This window comes from Caloenas nicobarica, chromosome 20, assembly GCF_036013445.1.
Source record: "Caloenas nicobarica isolate bCalNic1 chromosome 20, bCalNic1.hap1, whole genome shotgun sequence".
NCBI lineage: Eukaryota > Metazoa > Chordata > Aves > Columbiformes > Columbidae > Caloenas > Caloenas nicobarica.
In genome coordinates this window covers 4,074,230-4,101,507 of record NC_088264.1, presented here as the reverse complement: position 1 = coordinate 4,101,507, position 27,278 = coordinate 4,074,230, and the positions used below count along the sequence as shown (strand labels likewise).

Below are 27,278 nucleotides of genomic sequence, written 5' to 3'. Positions count from 1 at the left end.
GGGCACCTGGAGAGTTAAATCACTTTGCTTTTTGGGTGTTGTGTGTTGCTGCCCTGGATGTCCTGGTACCCAGTGGAACTGCTGCAGTGGGATGCTCTTTCCTAACCCTTGCTCACTCTGCGTACGCAAGGAGTTGCTGCTCACTGTGTGTTAAGAGCTTTGCAGAAGGTGATGTGAGCCTGAAGTCTGCCAGTTACAGCTGATTTGTGATTTTTTTTTATTAACAAATCTAAGTGTAAGGAAAATCACTTTTGGCCAAAACAGGCTTTGCCTCTTGTTGTTGTTTAAACAACTGAAAACCCAAGAGCAATTCCCTTTTTCTGAGCAGCTCTGAAGTTACCTAAGATGCTGCTGGCTCCATCAGCAATTTGCTGCTCTCTTTTTTAGTAAGTTTTTCACCTGATTTCCGAACATTTTGTAACCACATCATCTGTTTGTTTGCTGCATCCCTATCCCTGCAATAAAACTGAGTTTGAGAACCAAGATTGACAAGGTGCCGATCTCTCACCTTGTACATCACAAACCCATCCTTCCCTTTCGCCCTGCTCTTCCAGCTGGAATATTGTGAATTTTGAACTGCTGAGCAGTGAGGAATGCCATCCTTTGTGTGTTATATTTACTGAAGAGGCGGTGGGATCTTTCAGAAGTTTGGAAAAGTCTGCATTCTTGATTAGTTGTCACTAAACGGCTCAAAGGTGAAAGCAGCAGCATCTTAAGGGAAGTGAGCAGTTCTTGAGTGTTCTGGAAAAGCGCTATTTAGAAACTCAGGCTTGTGGTCAGAGACCTCTCAGCAGCAGTGGCAGAGCTCAGCTGCCCTTTTGGCCTTCTGAGATCACTTAAAAAAGATACATATATATGTATATCAAATACTGCCTGCCAGCAAACATTTGAATTCAGAAGGTGGAGCAGCAGTATCCTGTCATGCTCAGCCTCTGCAGTGACATTGAACTAGATGAGAATTTCTTCAGAGTGTTTAATTTGTTATGGTATTGTATATATACGTGTTCTTTCCCATTAGCTCATATATATTTCAATTAAGCCTGAACACAGAAGAAACCGTAAAGCAGCGAGCTGTTGCTGCCCAAGGGTTAGGCATGAGGCTTTTAACTGTGGAAATGTCATTTCCAAGTTGAAATAGTTCTAAATTAGTTTTCTGGTCGGGGCGGGAACTGTAAAAAAATTGCCGAATAATGATTTTAATGCTCATGTTTGAGGAGCAAAACCAGCAGTAAACACCCCTGTGCGTCACTGGTTCGCGGTGGAGTATGGTCCATGTCCTTCCAGGGATGCTGGCGGTGGGATGCTGGGATGCTCTTACAGAGTTTGAGAAGTGTTTGATTCCCTTCGGTGCCCACTCTGTTTTCCTTTTGGAACTGATTTGTTTTCTGAGCTTTCCCAAGCACATCGCCTTGGACCCGCTGGCGTGCCCGGGGTGCTGCTGATTTCGGACAGTCTCAGCTCATCAAACTCCACCGGGCGAGGCTGCTGCCGGGGTACCTGGAAGTTGTATTTTTCTCGTTTCACTTCATTTTTGGGCTCTCTGCTTCCTTGGCAGATGGCATTTTTATCATGTTTTTGGAAAGTCCATATGGCCTACAAGAGAGAGTATCTCTTTAATTGTAAAACATGACCACCTGTTCTGATTTTAATGAATGCGTTGAGCATTTGTCTTCATATATCTGCTTAAAAATAGCTGCTTCAATTGAATTAAAAAAAATCCCCACAAACCTCAATTGGGTACGAACACTTTGGCTGCTGAAATCAATTAATAATTAAGTGGCTAATTTTAGAACCCACTGGCCTTACCCATTCCCCCAGACTTGTGATCAGAGCAGACAGTGATTGATTGCCCTGCCGGCGCCGGGAGGCACACGTGGCGCTGGGACCAGATGCCGGCAGGCTTGGAGCTGTTTATTCTGGTTTTTAGAGGGTGAATGCAACTTCGTGCCTCTACTCTGCAAATGGTCTTGTCTTCCCTGCTGTAGCTCTTTCCTCCCCTCGTTGCTCCAGCTGCTCACACACAGCAATCCTCAGGTACACCTTTCCTGCCGCCCGCTGAAGGATAAAATCTGGTGCTCAAAAGGTATCCTAATGACGGGCCAGCTGGAGAGGAGGTTGAAACTGTGAGCAAAAATAGGCTTGAAAGGCTTATCCACTAACTGGCTTCTAATAGAGAGCCCTGCTAGAATCATTCTGCTCATTAAAATAACAGTTGCTAGTTAACTGTTTCGTAGCTCCTGCAGCAAGTACACCAGCCGGATGAGAAAATGTGGATTTTTTTTTTTTTTTTGGCTCAAGCCTTCAGGCCAGACATGAGAAGATGATTTTTTGCAGTGAGGGTGGTGAGAGCCTGGCCCAGGTTGCCCAGAGAGGCGGTGGATGAACCATCCCTGGAGACATCCCAGGCCAGGCTGGACGGGGCTCTGAGCAACCGGAGCTGGTGCAGATGTCCCTGCTCAGGGCAGGGGGGGCACTGGGGGAGCTGGGGAGGTCCCTTCCAACCTGAACTGTTCTGTGATTCAGAGAGGTGGAAGGGACCAGGATGCCCAAATCTTGTTGAAGGAATATTAACACTTAATTCAACGTTTCTTTGAAAATTAACCCGTTTATTGAATAACCTTTTTGCAACGTCATCTTGTCTAACGCCAATTAAAATACCCAAATGGTAGGAACATGCTGGGGTTTCGGTTGATGGTGTCAGCTGTTCAGAGGGTTAATATTTCAGCGGTAGAAGAAACGGGAGTGTTTGAAAGAGTGCTTGGGGGTACGGCACTTCCCAGCGTTTTTGTGTTGGCAGTAATGGGTGTAATAGTAATTTGACAGTTCACTACCTGGTGTAAGTGCTGGAGAAAATGTAGTGTGGCTGTATGCAGCATCTGCTTTTACATGGCGAGGAGGGAGGGAGACAGAAACCTCTTACCCGAGAAGTCTCTGATCCCATCTCGTGCAGAGAGGAAGATGCTGGCAGCAGTTAGAGAGGAAGGCGACTCGCCTGCCTGCCTCGTTTCACTCAAGCTGTTTCTGACATAGCCCCTTGTCCTGCCACAGCCACTAATTACCCCGTTAATACGGGTGGGAAGCCACCCTTGCCGGTCTGATGGCGGTTGCTGTAGCTTGATCGATGTAAATCCAGTTATCTCTCAAACCACACGGGATTTCTGATGACAGCTGGGTGTTGTTTGCATGGCTGAGGGCCCGGCTTTGAAACGCTTTGCAAATACAGAAATAACTGTCGCTATTGGCATTTAAATTCATTTCTATGTAATAATCTTTGTGATGAACTTCCGTTGGTGAGTGTTATTTCAGTGGGAGGAAGGTCAGAGCATTTTTCGGCTGATGTCTGGGTGAGAAAGGCGTCCAGCTCGGTTTCCTTGTGTGTTTGTGTTTGTGTAGCCTTTTCTCCTGCACTTCCAGAATAGCAGGAGATAATCAAGCGAAGTTCAACATTAAAGGCTGAAAGAAGCTTATTAACCTCGTTGAGCTGGAAAAAACATTGAGGGTGTTTGGGGCTTGGGTCCATTGGGTTTTCTGTTCTTATTTTTTGGTTTTCTTGGGAATTGACATTTAGTTGTGCAGATAATGAGATGTCTCACTAATTCTGTTGCGGTCCCTTTTATGTGGTCATGGCACTGTGACACATCCGTGAATGAAATCTTAAGAAGAACTGGATTTTAGTCTATTATTTCATTAGCAGAAATTCTAATTCTCTCTTGATTGGCAATAAAGGAGAGAAGCAAATAACAAAAGTACGAAGGTTACCCATTTGGGGTAAGCACAAGCAATTTAGTCCCTATTTTCCACGATCCCATTTAAGTAGCAAACAGACTGAGCTTTTAGCCTGGGCTTCTCCAGCAGTTTTCCAAGAGGGGACAGATTGAGGAAGGAGAAGGAGGTGCAGGGAATTAGAAATGGCAACTAGAGTGCGTGGGCAGGAGAGACGAGAGCCCTTTTAGCTGCTGGCTGGCACGTGGGCCGGGTGGGGTTTGCAGGATGGATGTGCACACGTGGATGTGCACACACGCGGATGCACCTTTTCCCCTCACCGACTCTTTGAAAGGCCACTTGGACCCTTCCAGACTGAATTTTTGGACCATTTTAAGAAACCTGCTTGAACACACCTTTGCTATAGTGCAGACTGTTTCTCCTATCTGAGGTTCCCAGTGAGATGTGGAAGCTGCTGGCAGCCCTTTTATTGTGAGCTGACTGTTAGATTAAATTTTAGATTAAATTTTCCCCCTTTTCTTTCTCATCTCCAGATCACTGTGTTCACTACTACGATCTTCGCAACACTAAGCAGCCGATCATGGTGTTCAAAGGGCATCGCAAGGCAGTCTCCTACGCAAAATTTGTGAGCGGGGAAGAAATCGTCTCTGCGTAAGTATTGCCTTTTATGTAGGCTAAAAACTTTGTAGCCCTTGCTTTCTGGCGTTCCTCGGGGCCACGGTGCAAGTTCACCTGCGTGGGCGGGTGTGTGCGCTAGCCGCTGTGCTTTTGGGAAGCAGATCATTGCTTTTTCTTCTTCCAAGACAAAAATAGAAATTAATTCCCGGTGTCACTTGGCTCTCGCTCTGTCTTGTGAAGCGAAAATGCTTAAGAGAAGGAATATGAAGACAACTAGATGCAGCTCCTGACCACAAGCCCTGGGTATGGGAAGCTGCGGGTGAACTCCCGTTTTTACAAAGTGCTGTGTGTGCTGAGGATGCTCCTGACCAGAGCTCTGCAGTAGAGAAAGCTGCTGGCAGAGCCCTGAGGATAATAATCTGCAGTAAAACACAGCTGATGAGCGACAGAAGTGATCAAATAGTGCTACTATGTCTGAAGAAGAGGTTTAGCCACAACTTGAAAGCTACTCAGATAGGACCGACTGGGCAGTTTGTTGTTAATTTATTGATCTGCTCTGTGAAGGCCCTATTTAGGATTATACTTGGGTTAGAAAGCAGACAAGGCGAAGCTGCATTTTGTGGGCTTAACAGCACGCAGATTTTCAGCCAGGGTAGGCCATAAATCTGCTATGGAAACACCAAAAAACAATATTCTGCAGCTTCAGTTAAGTGCCCAGATGTGTCTGTCCCAAAGCCAGATGTGGCTGCCTCATTTTTAGGGAGGTTTTCAATCATGTGGGAATGAGCATCTGTCAGATCACACAGTGAAAGGTTTTATGACCGGCTGCGAGCCTCTGCAATAAACCAGAGGTTGAGCCCATCTTCCACCATGGGGAAAACACAAGCAGCCCTGGGGGGCTGCAGGAGAAGCTTTGATCTCACCGTGCTCCTGTAGAACACCCCAGGGCAGCAGGGGTGGATCACAGGGGTACGTCTGGTCCCAGAAAATACATCTGCTGCCTTGTACCGAGCCAATGATTATCCAGCTTGGTTCTGTCTTGTATTTTCACACAGTTTGCTTTGTGAGCCTGGAGCCAAAAAAGAGCATTTTTAGGTGTATTCACGTTGCTAGTGAGTTACTCCAAGCTGAAGATTCCCTGGCGGCTTCTGGTTTGGTTGATATTTAATCAGCTCTTCTCTTCTTATTTCCATTAACATTATAACTCCATAAGGGTGCAAATTCATACTTAGAACACAGAGCAAATTAAATGTAATGCTTAGAAGCAAATCTGAGTAAGAAGAAGGTGTTTAATAGAAGCAGGAGGAGACTGGGAATGTTTTACAGCCATGATCAAGTGCAGCAGCATCCATGGGATGTTTCAGGACAGGGTGGTCCTGTCCTGCTTGAGCCAACCACCTGAGAAAGCTTATCCCACAGTCCTGGGAGGAATATCGGTAGAGCTGTCAGACTTGGACAGGCAACAACAGGGTGTAGAGAACTAACTGGAGGGCCCACATATCTTTTTCTGCATGAACAGAAATAAATGTCAGAGAGAACAGGTTATTTTTCAAGTCTTTCTTTTGCAAATTGAGGAGAGGAGACAGCAGTAGTGACTCCCCAAAAATCAAGCACTGATTTCTTTTAAGAAAAAATTATATGTATATTCAGATTCTCTAGATTTCTAGCTAAAGCTATTTTATGGATTGCATTGATTTACTTTGCCTTATAGAGTTAGGTTTTGACCTCAAGGGTGTTCAGAACTGTGTGGTATTTAGCACAACACATTGATTGCAGTGCTGATTTACAGAGAGACAGATTTAACAGAGCAGTGCATCCATGATTTTTTTTTTTTGAGAGAGAATATGAAACCAGAAGGGGAGAGTAACACCAGCAGCATCAACGGCCTTTTCCTCTCCTTGCAGTGCAGTGGTGGATAACTTTCTTTTTTTACAGAATGGTTATCCTAAGCAATGCAAACAGGGCTTAAAGCTTGATGGGAATTTGTTAACAGTAAAAGCATTCCATTAGTAATAAAGTGTTTTTATTGTAATGAAGAGATCTAGAGTGTATGATATGAAAATATAGAGGTTAAGTGCCTATATATGAGGTCTTCTTGATGGGTTAGCTAATAGCAAAAGCTGTCACAGGAATCTGACAGCTTGTAGACCAGAGATTAGGCTTTCACTGCTTTATTTTTCGCTGCCTTCAGAAAAGTTTAGGTTCCAGGCAACTCTGAAGCTTTTAAAAGCAGTATTTTAACAACACGACTGCCCTAATAGCACAGAAGGCACCTCCCTGCACTTGTGGGCCAAAAATGCAGTGGCATATACCTTTTTGTCTCTTCTATGAGCTACTTTTGCCCTTTCCGTGCTGGTACTGTGATGGTGAGCACAAGGGAAGGGAGGGTGACCAGCAGCATAGGACAGGGATGGGTGCGCAACAAGCATTAGGCAGAGCAGCTGAATACTCTGTTTTAGAGCAAGACCTGGAATGAGGAAGGCACTCCTGCTTAAGTCACAGTTTTACTGATAAAAGTTCATACTTCCATTCTGATCTGACCTCATACTGTTATTACAAATGACTAACAAATCTTGCTGCAGCTCCCTTATCGCTCCTTTGTCATTCCAGCTGTCACTGAGGGCTGAGATAAGGGGTTTGCAGTATAGCATGAGGTGCATCTCTCCTCTTTTGTGCTATATTTCTAGGTAAATGTGACATTGGTGCAGGGCTAATGTCTTACATTGTTGGTAATATTTGATGGATATTGGGTGGTTTGTTTTTTCTTTTCAATTCTAAATATTCAGAAAGCAGCAAGGTTGGGCGATATGATCTGCACAAGGGGAGTGTTGCTTCCACTCGGGAGGCTGACAGGTCCTGCTCCCAATTTAATTCAGATTTAAGGTCAGAACAGCACTACCCCTTTCCTCAAGGGTGGTTTCATGGTGCTCTGGTCCCACCACATCAGCATTTGTTTCCCTGTTGTGGAGCGTATCGCCAAAAGTCACTGAGTGGCAGAATATCAGAGCCTGGCGATCACTAGAGTGATGTCTGGGCTCGCATCCCCTCAGGTTTGGGGGAAGAAATTAATCTGTATCTCTTGGAAACCTGGCATTTTCCTATTTCAGTTGAGGTCTGCCAGGCAGAGGAGACTACCCCCATCTCCTTTCTTTTGCCAAAGGGAAAATGTTTGCTCACAGTAGATAGAAAAACATTTTGAAGGCAGGTATGTTTGCATGAGGGGAGGAACAATGGAAAACATCAATTTTGATTTAATCCCAACAGAGTTTTTAATCCCAGCAGAATTCTTGTGTTTTTAATAGCAATATTTAGCTTTGCTGCCAAGGTGAAAAAAGTGGAAGTTTGAGATCTGTATCCATACGGTCTCAATTACACATGAGAAAACCACATCAATTTAATGCTAATAGCAACTCGGGGCCCCCATAGGTTTTTATGTGCTGCTGCTTGACATTGGGCAGGAGAAGAATGTGCTTTCAGGGCAGCTGGAGAGGGAGGAGACAGCTTCCTACCCAAGTCCTGTAAGGGCATGAATGAGAGTTGCAGCCGGCACAGAGGACGGGATAGATTTTGTCTGTGATGTAGAGGTTTAAGAAAAACAACCAAAAAAAAAAATCAATGTGTCGTGGATCGTGAGGATCTGGAGGAGGCAGCGATGGCCCAAAGGCTGTACAGTCCAGTGGAGTTCTCTGCAATTGATAGGAGAAAGGAAGAGTAATACTTCGGGGAAGTTTTTTATTCAAACATCTAATGCGTTTTGACAGGCTTCTAAAATAACGTGATACCTTTCCGAGCTCAGGCTGAGTTGCAAATGATGGAAAGCGGGGTAAATCTCCTGGAGCACATTAAGGTTTCCTAGGTTCACGTTGCCGGTGGGGTGTTAAAACACAGGGCCGGGAGTGAGGAGTTCCTGCTGTATGGCAGCAGCATAATTCGAGGTATTGTTTTCAGGTCAACAGACAGTCAGCTGAAGCTGTGGAACGTGGGGAAGCCTCACTGCTTGCGCTCCTTCAAGGGTCACATCAACGAGAAGAATTTCGTAGGGCTCGCGTCCAACGGAGACTACATTGCCTGCGGTGAGTAGAGCCGCCCTCCTGACAGTGTTAACTGAGCTGGTGCCTCTCTGGTTGCAAAGCACACCAGCAATTGTGCCACGTGGCTGCAGGGGCTTTTTAATAATATTCTGAACTTCCACCCTCCTCTCCCTTTCCAGGGAATGGAGTAATGACCCCTCTGACATAAGCGGGGGGTCTGGAGTTGGTTTCCTCCCATTTCAGATGAGTTCTTCATATATGATAATTTAGACTTGCTGTCACCAAAAGTCAACTGCTAATGTAGTCACTGTAGATATGACTTAATGTCTTTCAAGTTTACCAACTGACATGTCCTCCCGCATCTTTCCAAGGAAGGGCAGTAGCCTGGACCACACGAGTGGTCCTGTACTTGTCCTCCTTGTGAACAGCTCCCTAGAAGACTGAATTGTCTTTGGCTGCCCAGGGAGGTTGTGGAGTCTCCTTCTCTGCAGACATTCCAACCCGCCTGGACACCTTCCTGTGTAACCTCATCTGGGTGGTCCTGCTCTGGCGGGGGGATTGCACTGGATGAGCTTTCGAGGTCCCTTCCGATCCCTGACATTCTGGGATTGTCCTGAAGCAGTTACCCTTTTGGCTGTTCCCACCCTTTCACCACTTAAGCCGGACTGTTGAACCTCTGTAAATGCACAGGTCTTGGTGGGAAAGCGGTGACAGGCTGATTGCTGTGGGATGAGCAGGACGGCTGCGCCAGCACCGAAGGGAGGACCTGAGCTTGTGTGTTCTCTGGTCTCTGTGCAGCTTGCCAGGCAGAAATTGGGATGGATTTCTAAATAAAGCCTGCGCGCTGTCTAGTCTCTCTTACTTAAACCTCCACAGACCAAGCTGTCATACTTGATTACGGCAAGCAAAACTGTGACGGTGCTACCTGCCGTGGAGCTGTAACACCAAGCAGGCTGGGTGTAGCGGTGTTTTATGTGGCAGTGTAGATGCTCTGCTCAAAATGCTCTGCCCAAAGGAAGTTATGGGGGACAGTTGGGATTCTGCATGTTTTGTAAGTGCACTGCAAACTGCACTTGTCTTGTAATAAAGCCCGGTTCTGTTATTAAATGTCATGAAAGTGCTGTGGAGCACTCCCAGTTGCCAGGGCACCACGAGCGTGATGGTAACGACAAGGAGGAAATGTCTGGTCTTGTCTTAACCACTAAAAAGAAGCCTTATTTCTGTTCCTGCTACCAGAACCTAATCTTCTGGTTTTTGTTTTTTGGTTTTTTTTATTTCTAGGAAGTGAAAATAATTCCCTTTACCTATACTATAAGGGCCTCTCAAAGACACTGCTGACATTCAAGTTTGATACAGTCAAAAGCGTCCTGGACAAGGACCGCAAAGAAGATGACACAAACGAGTTTGTGAGTGCTGTGTGCTGGAGGGCACTACCAGATGGGGTAAGCTTTCTGCTCAGGCACCCAGCCGGGTGCGGAAGGAATGCCTCCTGCTTTCTCATGAAATAGCACTGCTGAGGGTTTGACTGCAACTTGGTATTTTCCCATGTATGGGTATTGCAGATCGGTGTGAGAACGCGAGGATCTGCAGAGTAACTGAGATGCTGGGGAGGAGGGACTGCTGCACTTTTAACTCTTCTACCTGGGTGTTTGAATTTCTCTACTTGGCATCTGAAATCCCCGAAGCAGCATTGTATTTCTGGCACTTCATGTTTTGTTTTGGTTTTTGGTGAGCAAATTAGTGGGATTTTTGTTGCTTTAATGGAGGCACCTGCAGATACTCCTGTGGAGCCTTATCTCAGTGTTACTGTGTCTACGTGGACTTGCTCATTGAAATACAACCCCTGTGTTTAGATGAGCAGATATGCAAAGGAGGCGAGCGCAGGCTGCAGTCACCTTAATGACTGTCCCGGTAACACTTAATTCACATACGTAGCGTGTGTACTAATGCTGCAGGCAGACCTGACACAGCTTTTGTGAGAGTGGCCTTTTGGCACAGGGCTGCTCTGCAGAACAAAATGCTGCTTTTGAAATTGAGTGCTCTTGAAAACCTCGCATTAAAAAAAGAAAAAAAACTTGAGCAAGTAACTCTCTTGTATGTGCAAGGGTTTGCAGATCAGATACTTAATGGGCTTGTTGGGAGGGGAGGGAGAGGAGCTCATCCTAAATACAGTCTTCCAAGTAGCTAAAGTGGAATGTTGCCTAATTGATGTCCGGAGACGTTGCGTTCACAAAGACATAGCATTTTGGAAGGGTAACATCTACCAATCTGTTTCCGTATGAAGAAACTGCCCCCACAACCGTGATTCAGTTGTCACTGGCATAAACTTACTTCAGATAGATGCTTCTGAATCGATAGCAAAATAAACCCAAGCATCTGAAACTGCATTTTTGATTTAAAAGTAAAAAGTGGGCTGTTGTGGTTCAAACAGTGGGTATGAGACTTGGTGATGTAGAGTCACCAACTTCTTGCTGGCTACGGATTTAGGAGGATTTGGTATTGGCAGATGTCACGCCTCAGGTGAAAAGCAGCTGTTGGAAGTTGCGTAATTTGTTTTTCTGCTGGATAAAAAAAATGTGCTGTGGGAACCTGTGCGTCCAGAAATGCCCTTCTCTGAACTCTCTTTGCTGCAGTGCTTCTCTCTCGGGTTGTGCTGCCCACTGACCTCCTGGGCAGCTTTTCCACAGGCAACAGGCTGATGGTGATGTCCTACTCTTGGTGTTATTTCTGTTGCTATTTGTTCATCAGTCTTTTCTCTGATTAATGTGCTTTACATCTGACAGAACTTCTGCTTAAGTGACTGAGACACTTTTGAGCAGTCACCAAGGGCTGTCAAACCGTTCTTCATAACCAGTATGAAAAATACTGTGCAAAAACAAATGTAATAGTTAAATCAGGCCCATCAAGATCGCACCAAATAACGTTCAGGCTTCGCTCCATTAAGCAACGTTCAGAATCTGTCGCTGTTCTGATAACTTTTTTTTTTCTCTTCCATCATTCCCCTGCTTTTCCCTGGGCTTCTTCTAAATTAGCCCGTTTCTCCCGTGGCAGCCACAGTACCTGGCTTTCATTTGCAAAGAAAGGAGCAAAAAGCTGCCTGCGATCTGAGAGCCGCAGGCTGAGTGTTTCTGCTGCCGCGCTTTCCCTCTCGGTGGTGGACGCCGTCCTGCTTCGCTCTTACCAAGAGCCCTGGATGTTCCTTCTCCGGTCCCCGCGAGACGAAGCGCTCTTCACTGCTGCAGCCGCGCGTGTCTCTTCCCTCTCGTTCCAGCGCAGCGCTCTTCTCTGACCTAATTGAGACTTAGGAAATTAAATTACCGCACAGCCAAAGGTCACTTATGTCCACGAAGTCTTGCTCAAATGGTGAAACTATTTTTTTTTTTATTCTCCATTTTGATAACATTTTTTAAATTTGGGTTAAAGTTTTTCAAATGAGCTTTGTACGTACAGGCTTCCCCAAAAAACGGCGTGTTTTTTAGCGATGAACTAGAGCGGGCCTTTGCCTTGCAGCGCTGTCAGCATCTGTGGGAACCAGGGAACCCACAGCCTATTTCTGGCTCCGTTGCAGACTTTGATCCCGGGTGAGTCACTCTGCCTTAATTTCCTAATTACGAGAGCCACCGTGCCTGCCTCTCGCTGCTGATGTGTGCCTGGATGTGGCTCCAGCCCCGCAAAGCCCAGCGTGGGCTGGGAAACCAGCTTTGCGCTGCTGTGGGCGTGCGGTTCTCCCGCCTCGCTGAGCTGCCTCAAAGCTTGTCTCCATGCCGTGGTCGCCAGAAAGAGCTTTGGTTTGCTACCTGGGGTATTTCTGAGGCGGAACATGTGGGCACTACATCCCCGAGGCTCCCCGGTGGAGCGGAGTCTCTTTGGTTTCCCTGCGGTGTTGCTCTCAAGGATTGTTCTTTAATTAACCTTTCGAGGTGAGATGGGTAAGTTTCAGATCTGTCAGTTATCTTGGGAAGCACGAGTACATGTACCTCCTTCACTTCACGCACTTAAGTGCAAAATCTCGGATCCTAATTAAAACTTAACTAAAACTTTCAGATGAAATGTCGTTGATTCTTTCTTAAATCTATTTTTGTATAATTCAAGCTTTTACTTCCTCCTGAGCCAAAGTCAAGCTGTGCCAGCAGCCCTTGCCAGAACCTGGGCTTTTTTCCCCCCCCTCTGCATTGTTTTTTCTTAACTTAGGAAGATGCAGAGACCTTTTTGCTGGAGTTGTCACCTTTCCAACTGCAGAGGTCTGGCCGGTACCTTTTTTCCACCTCTGTCAAAGCCATAACAAGGGAGAGAAATTGCTCTGTGCAAGTGCTTATTGGCATTTTGCATCAGGCTTTTCAGTTCTTAGATGATGTTTAGAAATAAGCACTAGCTTGTAGGCTAATAGTTTTGTTAGACTGAAGACAAAAAATCCTCTCAGCAGGTACATCAGGAAGCAAACCTTTGCTTCCTTTGCGGTGTTTTGGACAAAGGTGAACAGGCTCTTTAATATTTTTTAAAAAGCACTTATAGCTTGTGGGGAAAACCGTTCTCACTTCTCAGTTTACTCTAAAAATTGGTCAATATTTAAAAGTAGAGAAAGCTTCAGAACGCTTGGCCTACATGACCTGATAAACGTGAGTTTACCAGAGATGCATTCCAGAACCGCTCCTGAACAAAATCAAGTGTTTTATAATACATCTGTGCCATCCTTTGTTTCTGGCACCTCAGCAGGAGTTAGCCAGCTTGATTTGAAACGTAAATCTTGTCCTGAGATTGGAAAATACATTGTTCTATTTCATTAATGTGTAAGCAGACAATACTCTTGCCTATAGGGATACTCTTGCATAGGGGAAGGAAATTATGGTAGTGGTAGTAGCTCACTGCAGCTAGGTGAGTAGAGATGTTTATCTGTCTTGGGAGGGTCTGTCCAGCTTTGTGTAGCTGTGTGGGTAGTATTAATAGCTGGAAGAGATCGGTTTGTACTTTTATTTTTTTTTTCCCCCTTATGTGTCCTACGTGATATTTTCCCCTTCCATAAAGCAGAAACTTTTTGTCTGGACCTGCTTTGCCATGTTGCAGAGTTCAAGATGTGCCTCCTACGGCTGTGTTAAATAATTGCATCTCCGGTAGCCGCTTTCCCAGTCATGGTTAGTGTCTCTCAGAAAGAAGCTGTCAAAAGAGAAACCAAGGCTGAACCTGCTCCCAGGACAGCAAAAAGGTATTACTGCTGAACACAGAAGCAATTCGATTATGTAGATTAAGCATGGCTCAATCTATCATCATCACTGCAAAGAAGCCATTTAATTTTGTACCTGTTTGCGTGAGTATTCATTACTGCCCATAAGCAGGTTAGCTGGGGAAGGATTTCTCAAGCAGAAATGTCAAGGCTTTGATACCGGTAAGGAGATGCAGATAAGAGCAGGAGAACGCCGCACAAATTAGCTTAGGTAAAGCTTTGTGTACGTCATTTTTTTTTTCGTTTAGAGGGGTAAAGAAGGGAAATCCCTTGATTGGCGCTGCAGATTGTAACCAAGTCATCTCGCTGTGGTGAGCGGGTGGGTGGTGGTACCTGCTGGGTGGATGCCGAGGTCTCCTGCACTTGGGAGGTGGGAGAGCATCTCCTCTGCCTGACAGGGGAGAGCACAAACCCGCACGTGTCTTTACCCACCTCGTTGTCACTCTTCAAAAGTCATTTTAATTTAGGGGAGTCTCAATCCTGTAGCCACAAGTGAGAGAAGCAAGCTCTGGGACTCCAGGCTTCAAGTTGCCTTTAGGCGCTGTCATGTGGTGGAAGTATCTTCATAATTAGTCTTGCATCTCTGAACTTTGTTAATCTAAGAGGATGGAAATACTCCCTTGGTGTGGTACATCTCTTCGGAAAACAAGTTCTTCTTCCATTTATTTTTCCTTTCCTCTGAACATCCAGCCTTGTTTCGTAATGATGTCTGGCTTGAATTCTTTAAATAGAAACCTCTAATTGGGCCGTAATAAGCTGGTCACTTAATAGGGCTGTAATCTTGTTCACTGATGAAAAGTAGCCATCCTTTGTTTCCTAGTAGCCTAATAAATGGTACGCGACGTACAGAGGAGCTAGTCGGGGACTCTGATAATTTACAATCGGCAAATTGGCTCCCTTCACTGGAATTAATTTAGCCAATACAAATTATTTCGGGAAGTGATTCATTGCCATTTTAAAGCACTAATTAATTTGGATGACTTATGAACATTAAAAATGAAACCTTCTTTGTCATTCCCAAATAACCAAATGCTTATTCAGTGTCATTCTTAAGTAACTTGTATTGACTGTAACTAACTACCTCTCTTGTAACTTGAAATATGAATTCCAATGGGATTTTGGGGAGGAAAACAAGTGTAAGACTTGATATTTTTTGTTCCGCTTTACTGCTGAAATTTTAAAGGCTCAAAATGGAGCATCTTGACTTGCAGATTGAACTCAGTGTTGTTTTATTTCTGCAGCGTCCTCAGCTAGTTGTTCAGATGTCGGTTAAGCCAGACCTAGGCAGTAATCTGAAGCTGATGAGATAAACGCCTGCCCGGAGCGATCAGACCCGAGCTGTCCCTCGCCTGCCGCTGACACCAGCTGCCGGCACAGGTAGCAGCAGCGTGAGCAGCTCCGACCGCAGGGTTTTCGGGTAGCGTGCCTGCTGTTTTCTGACTCATCCTTTCTTTCTTAGACCGGGGCTGACCTGTAGCAATCATGGGCAGCACCTCCCAAACCAGTATTTTTGCAGGTTTATCCTCCGGTGCAGTCCCACGCTGCTGCTTCGTCCTGGAAATGCCGCGGTCTTCATCTTCTCTCTCGTGACCGAAATGCACGGCAGGTTACGAGAGGCTGGGAATGATCAGCTTTTTAAGCAAAGCAAGGAGATGTGACTTTGACCAGGTTTATTCTGCTGGTTTTTCTCCCCCTCTTGAAAAATCCTCAAAGACTTTCCTGCCTCCTGTGGAAGTCTGAGCCCTGTAGCATGTGTGCTGTGAAGCTCATGGCGCTCGGTGTGACACCTTTCCACTCCTCGATGTGCCCTCTGCAATCTGGCTGTGTTTTAGATAAAAAAAACTTTCTTGGCTTTCATTATTTTGATGCTTTGCACTTCCCTTAGCTAGTAAATACATTTTATTTCTCTTCCATCCTACCTTTTTCATGCCTATTCCTCCTTTACTCATTTTAAAATCTCAAATCTTCGTTAAAAACAAGTGGAACCCAGAATGTCAAAGATACATCAGGCATCATTGATTCCCACCCCCCCAAAAAAAAATTGTAGCATATTACTTATGTATATTGACGCATACTGTATATATTGTTTTATATGCTGCTTGAAAACTACTTTCATATGCAGGATAATTTCTACCTTACAAATAAAAGATGTCACAGGTTCAGTATATATGCTTCTTTGTGCTGAACATGCTCGTATACTTTCATATCTGTATCTCTTCAAATGCTCATTTTGGGCTCTTTTTTTCTGTGGCTAAGGAGAATTAATTAAAAAAAATACTCAGGTGGCTAACAATATTTACTCCTCATCACAACCCATGGATTCCAACTGTAGAGAAATTTCTGGGGGAAAAAAAAAAATCATACTCAATTATTAACAGTTCGTGCATTGTATTGAAATTTCACTGTGGTGACACTTCATGTGAAAGACCGTCTTGATAATGTGATTATGCAAATGACAGGCTTGAGGAGAAAGTGTTTAATTTTGAGTCTTCTGTACAAGAAGAAAAAATGTCCTTTCCTTATGGCGTTCTCCCCGGTTGCAGGACACCCTCTGAGCTCCCTCCCGGCGTGGGCAGGAGTGAAGGGACTCAGGTGCTGTTGGACTCCTCCATCTAGCATGGGGTTTTTTTGAGGGGAAAAAAAAGATGTGTTGTGCCATGTTTTGTGCTGTTTCAGGGCTGGAGGTGTATGTTAACTCTTCTTTTCCTAGAGGCAGAGCAGCTGGAGGTGCCGCTGCAAACAGAGGGGATGAGTCTGTCGCTTTTGTTCAGCTGGGGAGGTTCAGGTCCCCTGTGGTACTGCAGCACTCTGATATCATTCAAGCTTCTATTTTAAGAATAGCTTCTCCACGAAATGTAGGTGGCTTGGGTTTTTTCTTCTTTGTTGGTTTTAAGTTTACATTTGCAAGCTCAGTTTCTCTCTCCTTCTGCAAGGTGAGGCGTCTTTTGGTTTTGTTTTTATTTTTTTCCTGCAGAATCGCAGAAGATTGCCGGGGGCTTGGTGGTTTTCTTGAAGTGAAGGCAGATCAAAGTCGCACGTGTTTCATGAATGAAGGCAGCATTTACTTTTTCAGACTTCTACGGCTGATATTTGCTTACCAGTGTGTCTCTTCTAATGCCAAGAGAAGTAGGCAGCGTGCTGTGGATAGGACTGAGGTCCTCCTTATTGCAGTTGTCTCTTTCCTAGAGCAAGTGGTTGACATAACTCTGAGTACTGTTGACATTACAGTTCCAGTAGCTGATCCCGATGGCGCAGCTGTACAGATAATGGATTGCAGTTCATTGCCGGTGCAAGCAGAGGTCCGAGCAGGCTCTCGTTGTTTCCCAGGCTTTAAAAAATAAGAGCATCCCAATGCAATCACAAATCGTATTGCTATGATACGCGCTGTTAACTGGGGACGCAAAGAAGCCTCCGTGCGGCTGTCATTAAACTTGTAAGAGGATATTTCTTTCCTGTTGGGACTCTGCTGCTTTAGTAGCCATCAATTCTTTATTTAAGTATGAGTTTTTTAACAGGTGAACCCAAGTCAGGAATTCACCTGGAACCTGGACTTCATTCCTGACCCTCCCCAGCTCCCTGCTGAACCATAACCTTACCAGGTACAAGCTGAAGCGCAGCAGTATGTATCACGTTGCCCTTCACATAAGCTATTTCCAGAACTTAATAGAAACTTATTTGTATTAGGGTGATAGTCAGAGTCACCCTTATCTTATACATTGGCGTGGAGAGAGAAAAAGAGCAGATTTATATTCAGAGCCATTTGCTCTTAGAATTAAATAATTGTACAACTGTGGTTTTTCCTTTTCCCGCCCAGCTTCTGCAGTGCTGCTGTTGAGCCCCTTGGTCTGAACTCTGATCTGTATCCTGCTGGGTTCTAGAGACGCTGATTAAATAATTGATTAGGCTGTCGTAAGATTTGGGTTGTGGGTGGGGGTGGTGGGTTGTTTTTTTTCTAGATCATGCCTGGAAACCTATTTATGCTGAGTTGTAAGCTCCTCTCTTCCTGTACGTACTTGTTCTGAGCGTTGTGCCTTTATCTCACGGGCATTTCACCCACTATCGCCCCAGGGATTAGAGATGGCTCTCTCTTCCCCCACAACTCTTAGCCTTCAGGTAGGAAGGCTCATCCCTACTATTTTCTGGGCTTTTTATAATGTATATTGTGTATAGTTTTGCAGGTGCTAAGTCAGCCTCTATTGTTAGATCTCAAACTCCAACCCAAGTCTCCTCTGAGTCAGAGCATCTCCTGCATGAGCAGCCTTTGCTTTACTTTCCACTGCTAGGACTATGCTGGCTTTTTAAAATTTTTTTTGGCATGGGGGTGTTTTCTGGTTGTTGTTTTTTTTTTTAACTGCCATCTATTTGCTGAAGTCTCTGGCACAAAGTGCCACGAGATGAGGTCTGAATGTTCAGAGCTACTCTGCGTAAGTCGGGCAGTATTCGGTGTTTTATGAAGCAGATCAAGGTGGTAATTTCAGACAGGAGCTGCAGGGGTAAAGCTAGGTTTCTCGATACTTAGTGCTAAAGGAGAATTCTGGTTTCAAACCAGCAAGAGCGAAGCAAGAGAGAGCGGAGTAGGTTCTGACAAGCCGTTGGCACAGGGTAACCACCGCCTTTGAAGTCGGTTTCAATGCAGCAGCAGAACTCCCAGCCCGGGGGTGTCCGAAACCCTCGCTGCTGGTGCTCTGCTGTCACCGCCCTTTGAAGGTGGGTTTAGAACCTCATTCCCTCTGACAAATGACGCTGCTTCAATTACAGCCAAAGCAGCCTCACAATATTGTCTTTTTTTTTTTTTCTCTCAGTTCTTCAGTGCATCTACCGATGGCAAGTCACGGTACTCACAGCTCACGAGCTGCATCAACCTTTTGCTCTAGCACTCCTAATTAAGCAATTTTAATGGCAGGATTTAATGTTTTACAGACTCTAAATGAAGTGGAAAAAATATAAAGTGTTTTGTTTTGTGGGGTTTTTTTTTTTTCCTTTCCATCACAAGATTTTGATCAGGTAATTTAACCTCTGGGTGAAATGGAAGCAGAAGGATTTACGCACAGGTGGTTTTATCTGCAAAAGCTTTACTTTTATGTAGATTTCTGCATTAATATAGTTACTGCTTGGCTTTGGGCAATTGTTCCAAAGGTTTTTATATGCTTTCTGCCCTTCTGTTATCAGTAACAAAACCCCAAAGCATTTTGAAACCCAGTAACTTGTGACCAGCCTAATGCCAATTGCACTGTACATTAGTAAAGCAAGAATTAAGGCTTTTTTGACACTCCTTGTAAAAATGACTGCTCAGACTGGTTTTCCAACAGCAACACAGATTTGTATCCTTTTAACCTATTTAAATAAGACTTATTGCGATGTTCTGATCTAATTCTAGCTACTGTTAGATGAGCTTGCTATGTGCACGGCATGAAAACGGTTGCTTTTTGAAAGCAATCTCATATCTGGATTGAAACTACCTGGGTACGTAATTAGGATATGGAATTATTTTATGTGGGATACAACACAAAATTATAATGATCAGTCCTTTCTAAGGAAGAGAAAGCTACTATGGTAGGGAAGTTATGTTTAGTAATTTAATGAGCACCTTTCAGACAAAAATGATACGGTTAAATTTGGGGTTGTGCAGCTGAATGGAGTTACGTTCACCCTTGCACAAGGTGTTTTGAATTCCGCGAGGGAAGCGCTGCTTCAAACAGTTATGTCTCTTATATGTTATTGTGTGTCATAATCGCTCCTGAAACTCTTATCTGGTTGCTAAAGCTGGAGAGAAGTGAGGTGTTTGGTGCAGTACGGGATTTAATAGTTTTACTTTAGTATTTCTGAAGTGAATATTAAGTTAAGCAGGGACATGTAGCCAGGGCAGCCTGGGGAGCTGGCGGATGAGACGGTGCATTGTTTCCCATTTACTTATAATAATGAGAGATACTGGAGGGAAGATAAGCGGTATTACATATAGTGGGAAGAAAGATTGATTCAGATCCACTCAATTAAAAAAAAAAAAAGGGTTTTTTACCTGTAATCTGCAGATAGCACATAAATTAACTGCAGGAGGAGGAGGAGAAGCTGCATCCCTCCTCACCACCCGTGCTGGCAGAGCCTCAGCATCACTTGCCAAGTCTCCCAGTGTAAATCAGGCATACGTGACTTTTTCTTCATCATTTCTAAGTTCATCAGTTTGAGACCTCATTGCCTTTTTCTTCCAAGACTTTCTGTAGAGCAGGTTGCTCTGGCCAAGTGTTTTCCGGCCACCAAATAACAGCAAACAGGTCTCATCTAGGGAGTATGTGCTTGGGGGATGTCTTGACTTTAGAGTGAAATATCCTGGATTAAAATAGGAGGTTAATAGTGCTTCTGCTTGTGCCTTGCTTCACAACTTGCATGTTAGCTCCAGCATTTGAAAAGATAATTTTGGGCCAGCAGGAGTATTTTAAAAAAAGAAAAAAGAGAGAGAAAATGAGCTGGAAGTGAAATACAAATGTCCTTTTTTAGTACAAAAGGATTCATCTCGCTGGCAGCTTTCTGGTTTTGTTAGGTTCACGCTTGACTTGACAATGCAAAAGAAGAAACTGTAATTGTTGGGAAACGCCTGAAAATCTGAAGTAAAACAGAATTTAGCAGCTTGTGAAACTTTTATTCTAGTGCTATAGCCGGCAGCAGACTGCGCTTGGGGGCTTGTGAGTTTTCTTTGGTTCAAAACTAAAGAATTTATATATATATTTGCCCTGCCAAAAGTAAGCAAAGACTCGCACTGTGAAAAATCACTCTGCTGGTGCTCAGATGTTTGTATAAGAAAAAGACGGCTTTAGAGGTTTCGTGTGGACAAATGTTTGGATAGATGTACGGTTACAGGGTGAAGGGACACAACGTGGCCGCTGCTTTCCCAGCGTATCCTTCACTGGGACCTCGGGCCCTCTCCAGGTCTCTCGGCCATCCTACGCAGCCATCCCTCTTCTTCCCAGCGTAAAACTCCTTTTTTCTCCCCAGAACAGAGCTGTCTGAATGTAGCAGTGGGGCCAAGGGCAGTCTCCTTCTCACAAGCCCAGCACAATTGCTAAATCTTTGACTTTTGCTGTTCATTGTGAACCTGGGAATTGCCCGTTCTGGAGTGGGGAGGGGAGCTATGAAAACTCATTTTTGTGTAGATTTTTTGAAGTTTCCATTGTTTTCCTTTTGGAACTGGTTTGAGGTGGGTTTGTGGTGCCGACAAGTGTATTCCCAGCCGGGCTGGGCCTTCTGTATTAATTTCAGATAACGCGTGAATGTGGAATTCGAGCCCAGCTCACTACAAATCACAGTCAATGGAGTCTTGAATATGATGCGTGCCAAGCCCCATCATCTCTGCCTCTCCTTATCCAGACAAAAGCATACTGTGTATGCACTGTGTGTGGCTTTTTTGAGAGGCCCTTTCTTTATACTGTCATTTATTTTTTCCTTGGAAGCTGTAGCTAGGGCAGCGGATGATCATGAACTCTTCGCAGGAGCTTTTCTGCTGATGATTGTAGCAGCGCACATGAGCTGTGACAAGAAATAAGTCCCGCGCCGTCATGACAGAGGACAGTTATTTTTATTTTCTTATATCCGCTGCATTTTGTCCTGTATTTCTCACCATATCTTCCCTGAAACATTTGAGGCATCATCAGGCCTGAGAGAAAAGCCCCGTGCTCCGGCGTCAGCTCCGTGGTGTCTGTTGAGGAGTGAGTCAACAGCGGCGTCTCTTCAGAAAGAGTATCGAAAACCGAGGGAGGATGAAGCAGATTAGCTAAAAAAAATCCAATGCCAGAAGCGTTTGTTTGTCTTCCTTTACCCTTTGTCAGCAGAGCTCAGGTTTGTATTCTAATATTTATGTAGCTGAAGGATATTATAAAATCAGAGGTACTGCGTTGCAACACAAGGGGGTTTGTTCGCTTCTATAATCCCAGTAGGAAAATGACATTATTTTTCTTTCTTTATATACTTGAGTCTTTTTTAAATGTCCTTTTTTGCTCTTGGTGTCATTGGTAGCTTAATGGATTTCTTGATTGTTGAGCTCCTCTTTTTGATACAGTATTGTTAGTCTTTGCATGCCTTCAGAATGACAGGAAGCGTTAAAAACAGTCATTTCAATTTGAGATATCTAGAGATAATTTTTTTATACCCACTGTGTGAAAATAACTCGAACAGTACCAGAATTATCCATTGTAAGAGAGATGATTTTACTCGTGAATTGGGTTTAAAGATAAAATCTGCCTACTTCCCAAGTCATGGATTTCCTATTCATTGCGCTGTTAAGATTAATCGGGAGCACGACTTAATCCAGAACAAAGATGATTGAATTGTCCTTAAACAGTGATGTCGAACATTACCCAGATCTCACTTTATTGAAAACCTTTTTTGGTCTCGCAGCGCTGAGAAATCACGACTGTGTGAGAGCTGTTTGGGAGTACATCATATGAAGAAAGATGCTTTTTCCTCATTTACTGGCTCATCAGAAAATAAAATACTTTCTGGGTTTTTTTTGGAATGAAGTTGTTAGGAAGTGTTTTACGGAATGGGTTAAATTTGTATAGTACGTTAGCTAGAAGTTATTTTGGCACGCAGTAAGAAGGGCTCGCTCCACCTGCAAAAGTCTCCGACGTCTTAAAGGTTTGCCATTAACTGAGCCACTGCTGGGTTTGTGGGGTGGCCAGGATGGAGAATTAAGTACCTTAATGGGGCCTCGTTTCCAATTTGGGAACCCAGAGAAGGGCAAGCTCAGGCTCCAGCTACCCGAGCCCGTCGGGGAGCGTGTCCAGTAGAGTTGGAGCACGGTCCACTGCTCCCCTTTGCGCTGACACCGATGCAGCGATGCCAACAATGAAACCGTGCTTTTAAGAATTAATGTCGTTTATTTAATTTCCTGTTTTCCAGCAGGAAGTGTGTAGAACCGTCAGATTGTCCTAAATCTCCAGTTACAGCCTCTAACGGAGTAAGGATGCCATCTGATACGCAAGCCATGACGTGTGAGCTTGACCACCCCTCAGTTCATTTTGGGATTCCTACCTGTGACCTGGCAATACTTATTTCAGATGCGTGTACCGCATTTAAGATTTTTTTAAAAGGCAAAAAAAGCAGCTCGCTGTTTAGTGGCCTTGCTGTAGGGATGCTGGCAAGCAGCACACCGTTGGCAAGCTGTTCCCTGGAGTTCAGGAGCATATTCAAGGCCAGGAGATTTAGGGACTTATTAACAGCATCTCCAGGCCCTGGTGCGAGCTGGCAGGCGCCGAGCGAAGGCGAAAGGAGCCGGTGGTGCCGCTTTTAAGGCCATGTGTGCCCCATGCAGCTTCTCTTTCTTCTGGCTGCAATGGTTTTGACCTCCTGAGCTAAACTTGCTCTCTTAATGATGTTTTCCTATTCTTCTAATCCTCTTTCCTTCAGCTTATTTGCATGCGGTGCCTCATGTTTCGTTTAGGATTCGATACGGTCAGAAGCCCAGGAAAAGGCAGTGTAATAAAAGGCTATTTTAATCATGACGTTTTGTAGGATTGGAAGCTGTTGGGACCAGTCGGGACCAGTCATGGGCAAAAGAAACGTGTTTTGTCCACTGCTGCAGTCTTCCTAGAGCGAAGTGGAGGTCTCTGTCTGCTTTAGGACAGCCAACTAAACCGGATCGTTCCCCTCCATACACATGTATTATCCTGTAATATGCCGGCACAGCTTCTGCAGTGACTCTGCCCAGCGCAATGTCCCACCACGTGGGGACAGCCCTTGGGCAGGGTTTTGTCTGCAGCATCCCGAGATAAGTATAATTGCTGAGAGTTAATCCAGTTCAGTCGTTTTAAAGCAAGACTGCAATCACAGTTATTGGTTTTTGGATAAGAACGCTCTTTTTGTTTAAGTCCTCATTATAGCAGGTTGGCTGTAGAGGTGATTAAATTCCAGTTGGAGAGATGTGCACTGGTGGAGCAGGGCTGCATGTCCTGAGGTTCCCCTTCCTTCTCAGTTCTTTTTGCTGCTTCAAGAAACAGTCATTTGCTCTAAGCCAGGTTTGCAGCTTTGATTGAAAATGACTGTACAAAACCTCATCAAAGCAGTGCGTGTCCCAGAGTCATTAAAAGAAAAATAAAATAAATCTAAAAGGCACCTTGGAGTGTGTGAGCTCGCTGGGATGCCAGGGGCCATCGCCTGTGGTCTGCTGGTGTCCCCAGGCAGGACCTAGTAAATCTTTGTCTGCCCAAAGAGCCCAGGAAAAAAGGGAAAAAGGCTGCAATAGCTTTCTCGGAGGTTTGGGCTGATTCTGAAGCGCTGGCTCCCTGCCCGATGCCTGTCACTGGTTGCAGAAGTGAGGCAGATCTGGGAGAGGCAGCCGCAGCTGTATAGCTGGGAAGTTGTGCTTTTAATTGCTAATTAAGGCTACCATTTGCATTTGGGGTTTTCCTTTTTAAAGAATGACATCATATTACCCAAGAAACCGCTAGCACTGTTTATTTATAGCGTGACCAAACTGGCAACTTGCTCTTGCTGCTTTGCCGGTACGTCTGTATTTCACCTATTCCATGCTTTTCCTTTGCCATCTGATTTTTTTGACTTCTGTCCTGACAGCCCTTGTTCTTCTAGTCCTTGACTTCCGTGCAGACATACCATCCCGTAATGTTTTCCCTTTTGTCTTTGTAAACAATAGGCAGGCAGTCTGATAGCGCAAGTCCAAAGTCAAGGGAGCTTTGCCGCTTCAGCTTGACAATTCCTCTTTCTGAATTATTTAAAGGCCACGAACAAACGAAAGCCTGTCTAGAGTTCCAGGTGACTTCTCATCTAGTATTGTAGAGAATGCCCGATAGGTGAGTCCCACTAATTTTGTCCATTTAAATCCAGGGGATTTAGTAGAATAGCAAATGCAATTAGAATTCAGGGGCTGCCTCCTGGTGTTCCTTAGGGGAGGTGAATGAGCAAGTCGAGAAGAGGGGAAAGTGGAAGGTGAATGAAGGAATAGGGAATTTCTCTTTAGGTGTGAGAATTGTGTCAACTTTGGATGTGTGGTTTTTTTCTCCTTCCTCGCACAATCAATGAACTTGTCTAAAGACGTCCTACATTTTTATTCTTACTTTAATCCCAGTCCTTGGTGGGGTTGTTTGAGTTTGTTTGGGTGGGGTTTTTTTACATCCTTTGTTTTTAAATCTGAAATGCTTTTCAGCAGCTGAATGGCCCAGTGATTTCTGATTTGTCAGGTGCATTTTTCCTGCTGGTTTTGCTCGTCCTTCTGGATTTGGGAGTGTTTCAGATGGATGAGGTCGGGGAAGCAGGCAGCAGAGCACAATTGAGTCCTTCACATGATGTGAAGTTCATTATTGTCCTTTGAATAGTTCATTCTGCAGAACGAAGTAGGGAAGATGTCATGCTTTGCATTTATTGCACTAAGGCTATAAAGCTGTACTCTCATCATTCTTAATACCTAAGGCATAGCTGTCTGCTCTTCCCACTCCTTTCTCCCAGATAAATACAGTGCAGAAAGCATCAGTAGTAGGATATTACAGAAACAACCTCATATGTATCATCTGTGCTCTGTATGGCTTTTGTTTAATGAAGTTCTTCACCTTTTATGTACAGTCAGACCTTATTAAAATAGAATTTACTGTACTGTCTTTTTCAATACCAGCCGTACAATTTGGTAATCAAAGCTGATATTTTGCGCCATGGCCTTACTTTGAAAATTGACTTGCAAAAATGGCATGGGGGCTTCAAAGCATCTTCTTTCAGGGATTCCAGCATCTCTTTCAGTTTATCACCAGAACCTCTAGTCATTTTTTGTCGCCAACCTCAAGTTTATCAGCATCTCTTCTTCATAATTTTCCTGCATGCCCCGGCTAGTGAAAATATTTGCCCACTGCACTCAGAGCATTTTTGAAACAGTATTTTAGGGGGAGAAAGCTTCCTATTTCTCAGGATTAGAGAAGGCCACGTGGTTTGGTACAGCTTGCCTGGCCTCGTTCGCATTGTGGGAGGTTTCGGGTACGAAATGCTGAGCGTGATCCTGTTATAACATTAGCTGAATTGCATGTCGAAGGGAGAGTTGTGAATTCTTTCAAGATTAATGGAAACTTTTGTTTTACCTTAATTAAACTTCCATTCCTTAAATCAAAGTCCTCTTTCCCAAATGGGTCTATGTTATAAATAGCATTAGTATCGGTATGATTTCATGAAGCTTATACGCATGTTAATGTTTGTGCCCTGATTTTTCCCTGCAAGAAACAATTTGTCCCTTTTTTCTTTTTTTAATCTCACTGGGCCCTGGTGATTTTATTTCTGTGGCACACATATGTGATGTATATAAAATATAAGAAATATATGCATTTCCTATAGGCTTATGCAGTTACAACCTGGGCCACCTTGCAGGCGGGTACCCTTCCCTTTTCTTCTCTTACCACCAAGCGGCTGAGGCCATTTGGGTGTAAGCAGCCCCCGGGGATGAGAGATTTTTGCGCTCTCATGGTGTCTTGCTTCCCCTCCCTGTGCGGTAGCTGCCATGCAGATGTCTGATCCCCCCCTCCCAGCCTGCATCCTTGGCTGGAGATGCAGCATCTTATGGATTCTGTCAGTTTTTCCGCCCCCATCACAGACAGCATCCTCACTGCTGACACTTAAACCCATGGCTCCGTTCCTGTTGTTATTAAATATATGAAGGTTTTGATTTCCATGGCTGCCAGACTTCTGGCCCATCCAGGCACACAGGCTTGCAGGTGCAGTGAAACCATCACCCTTCTTTTCCAGCTGGCATGAGCATCATGTTCAGAATAGTCAATGTGTTTTGCAGATAATGAGTGCTCGAGCCCCGTGTAACGTTATTCCAAGACCTGTTAATGAAACAGTCAGGATTTTAACATGTCCGGAGCTTTGAAAGTTGATTGGTTTGGGATACTGTAGTGTCAGAGTTTGGGTGTGGTTTGGTGATGGGATCCCACTTAAAAATGGGTGGGTATGTTCAAGGGATGTTATTACAGGTAAGGCATACAAATTAAACGTCAGAGTTCAGATTGCTTTATCGTGACCCTTCTTTGCATCTCTGCATCAGGCCAGTCTTAGAGGTGGAAGTGATTTTCATTAGGATGGTGCAAAGAAGCTACAATCAGCAGGAGATCCAATTTGCCAGGTATTGTCAAGCAGACAGCGAGTGACAGCTCCCTGCCCCAAAGAACTGACAGCCAAACCGTATAAAAATGAACAGCAGCAGAGTATGAATCCATTATCAATTTTAAATAAATTGATTTCCTCAGTCCTTCACTCATTTCGTGAGTTCCTGCCAAAGTATTCCCCTCTTGCTGACCCAGCCAGCCCGACTCAGCTTGGCTCCTTTCATCATTCCTGACATCTCCTGTCATTAACCCATTCTCCCGTATTGATTGCTGCCATCTGTGGTTGTAATGCATTCATTGTTCTTCCATTTTTGTTTTGAGGGGACGGTGTCATTTGAGGGGTTTAGTAAGGTTGTTCTTTCCAGCCTGTCCCAGTAGCACTGGCCAGCACGTGTTCCCACCATACGCTCTTTCTCTAGAGGTTAGTTCAGGGCTTTATCCACCCTGTCTTAAGCCTATGGTAGCGCTAATACTTTAATAGTAGTCAAGCCTTTCTCTCTCTTGCTTTAATTAGGTGAATTCTGTGTTATTTAATCTTCTGCACACCCTGTCTCAGGCAGGGAGCAGTGCAGGAACTGGTGACTTTGTGATTGCTCTCATGCG

General features: G+C 44.5%; 1 protein-coding gene and 1 non-coding gene across 4 annotated transcripts in view; both read left to right on the top strand.

Annotated features, from left to right (window-relative positions):
* The window catches only part of COP1 (COP1 E3 ubiquitin ligase), a 125,993-nt gene that overhangs the window by 84,014 nt on the left and 14,701 nt on the right, over positions 1-27,278 (top strand). For all 3 annotated transcript variants that reach the window (XM_065648919.1, XM_065648920.1, XM_065648918.1), the window contains exons 16-18: positions 4,257-4,374; positions 8,290-8,414; positions 9,654-9,814. In XM_065648919.1, coding sequence (XP_065504991.1) covers positions 4,257-4,374; positions 8,290-8,414; positions 9,654-9,814 — 404 coding nt within the window. The remainder of the gene's footprint in view (positions 1-4,256; positions 4,375-8,289; positions 8,415-9,653; positions 9,815-27,278) is intronic.
* LOC135996894 (small Cajal body-specific RNA 3) lies at positions 23,103-23,237 on the top strand. The gene has a single exon (XR_010607345.1). It is a non-coding gene; the product is annotated as a small Cajal body-specific RNA 3 (non-coding RNA).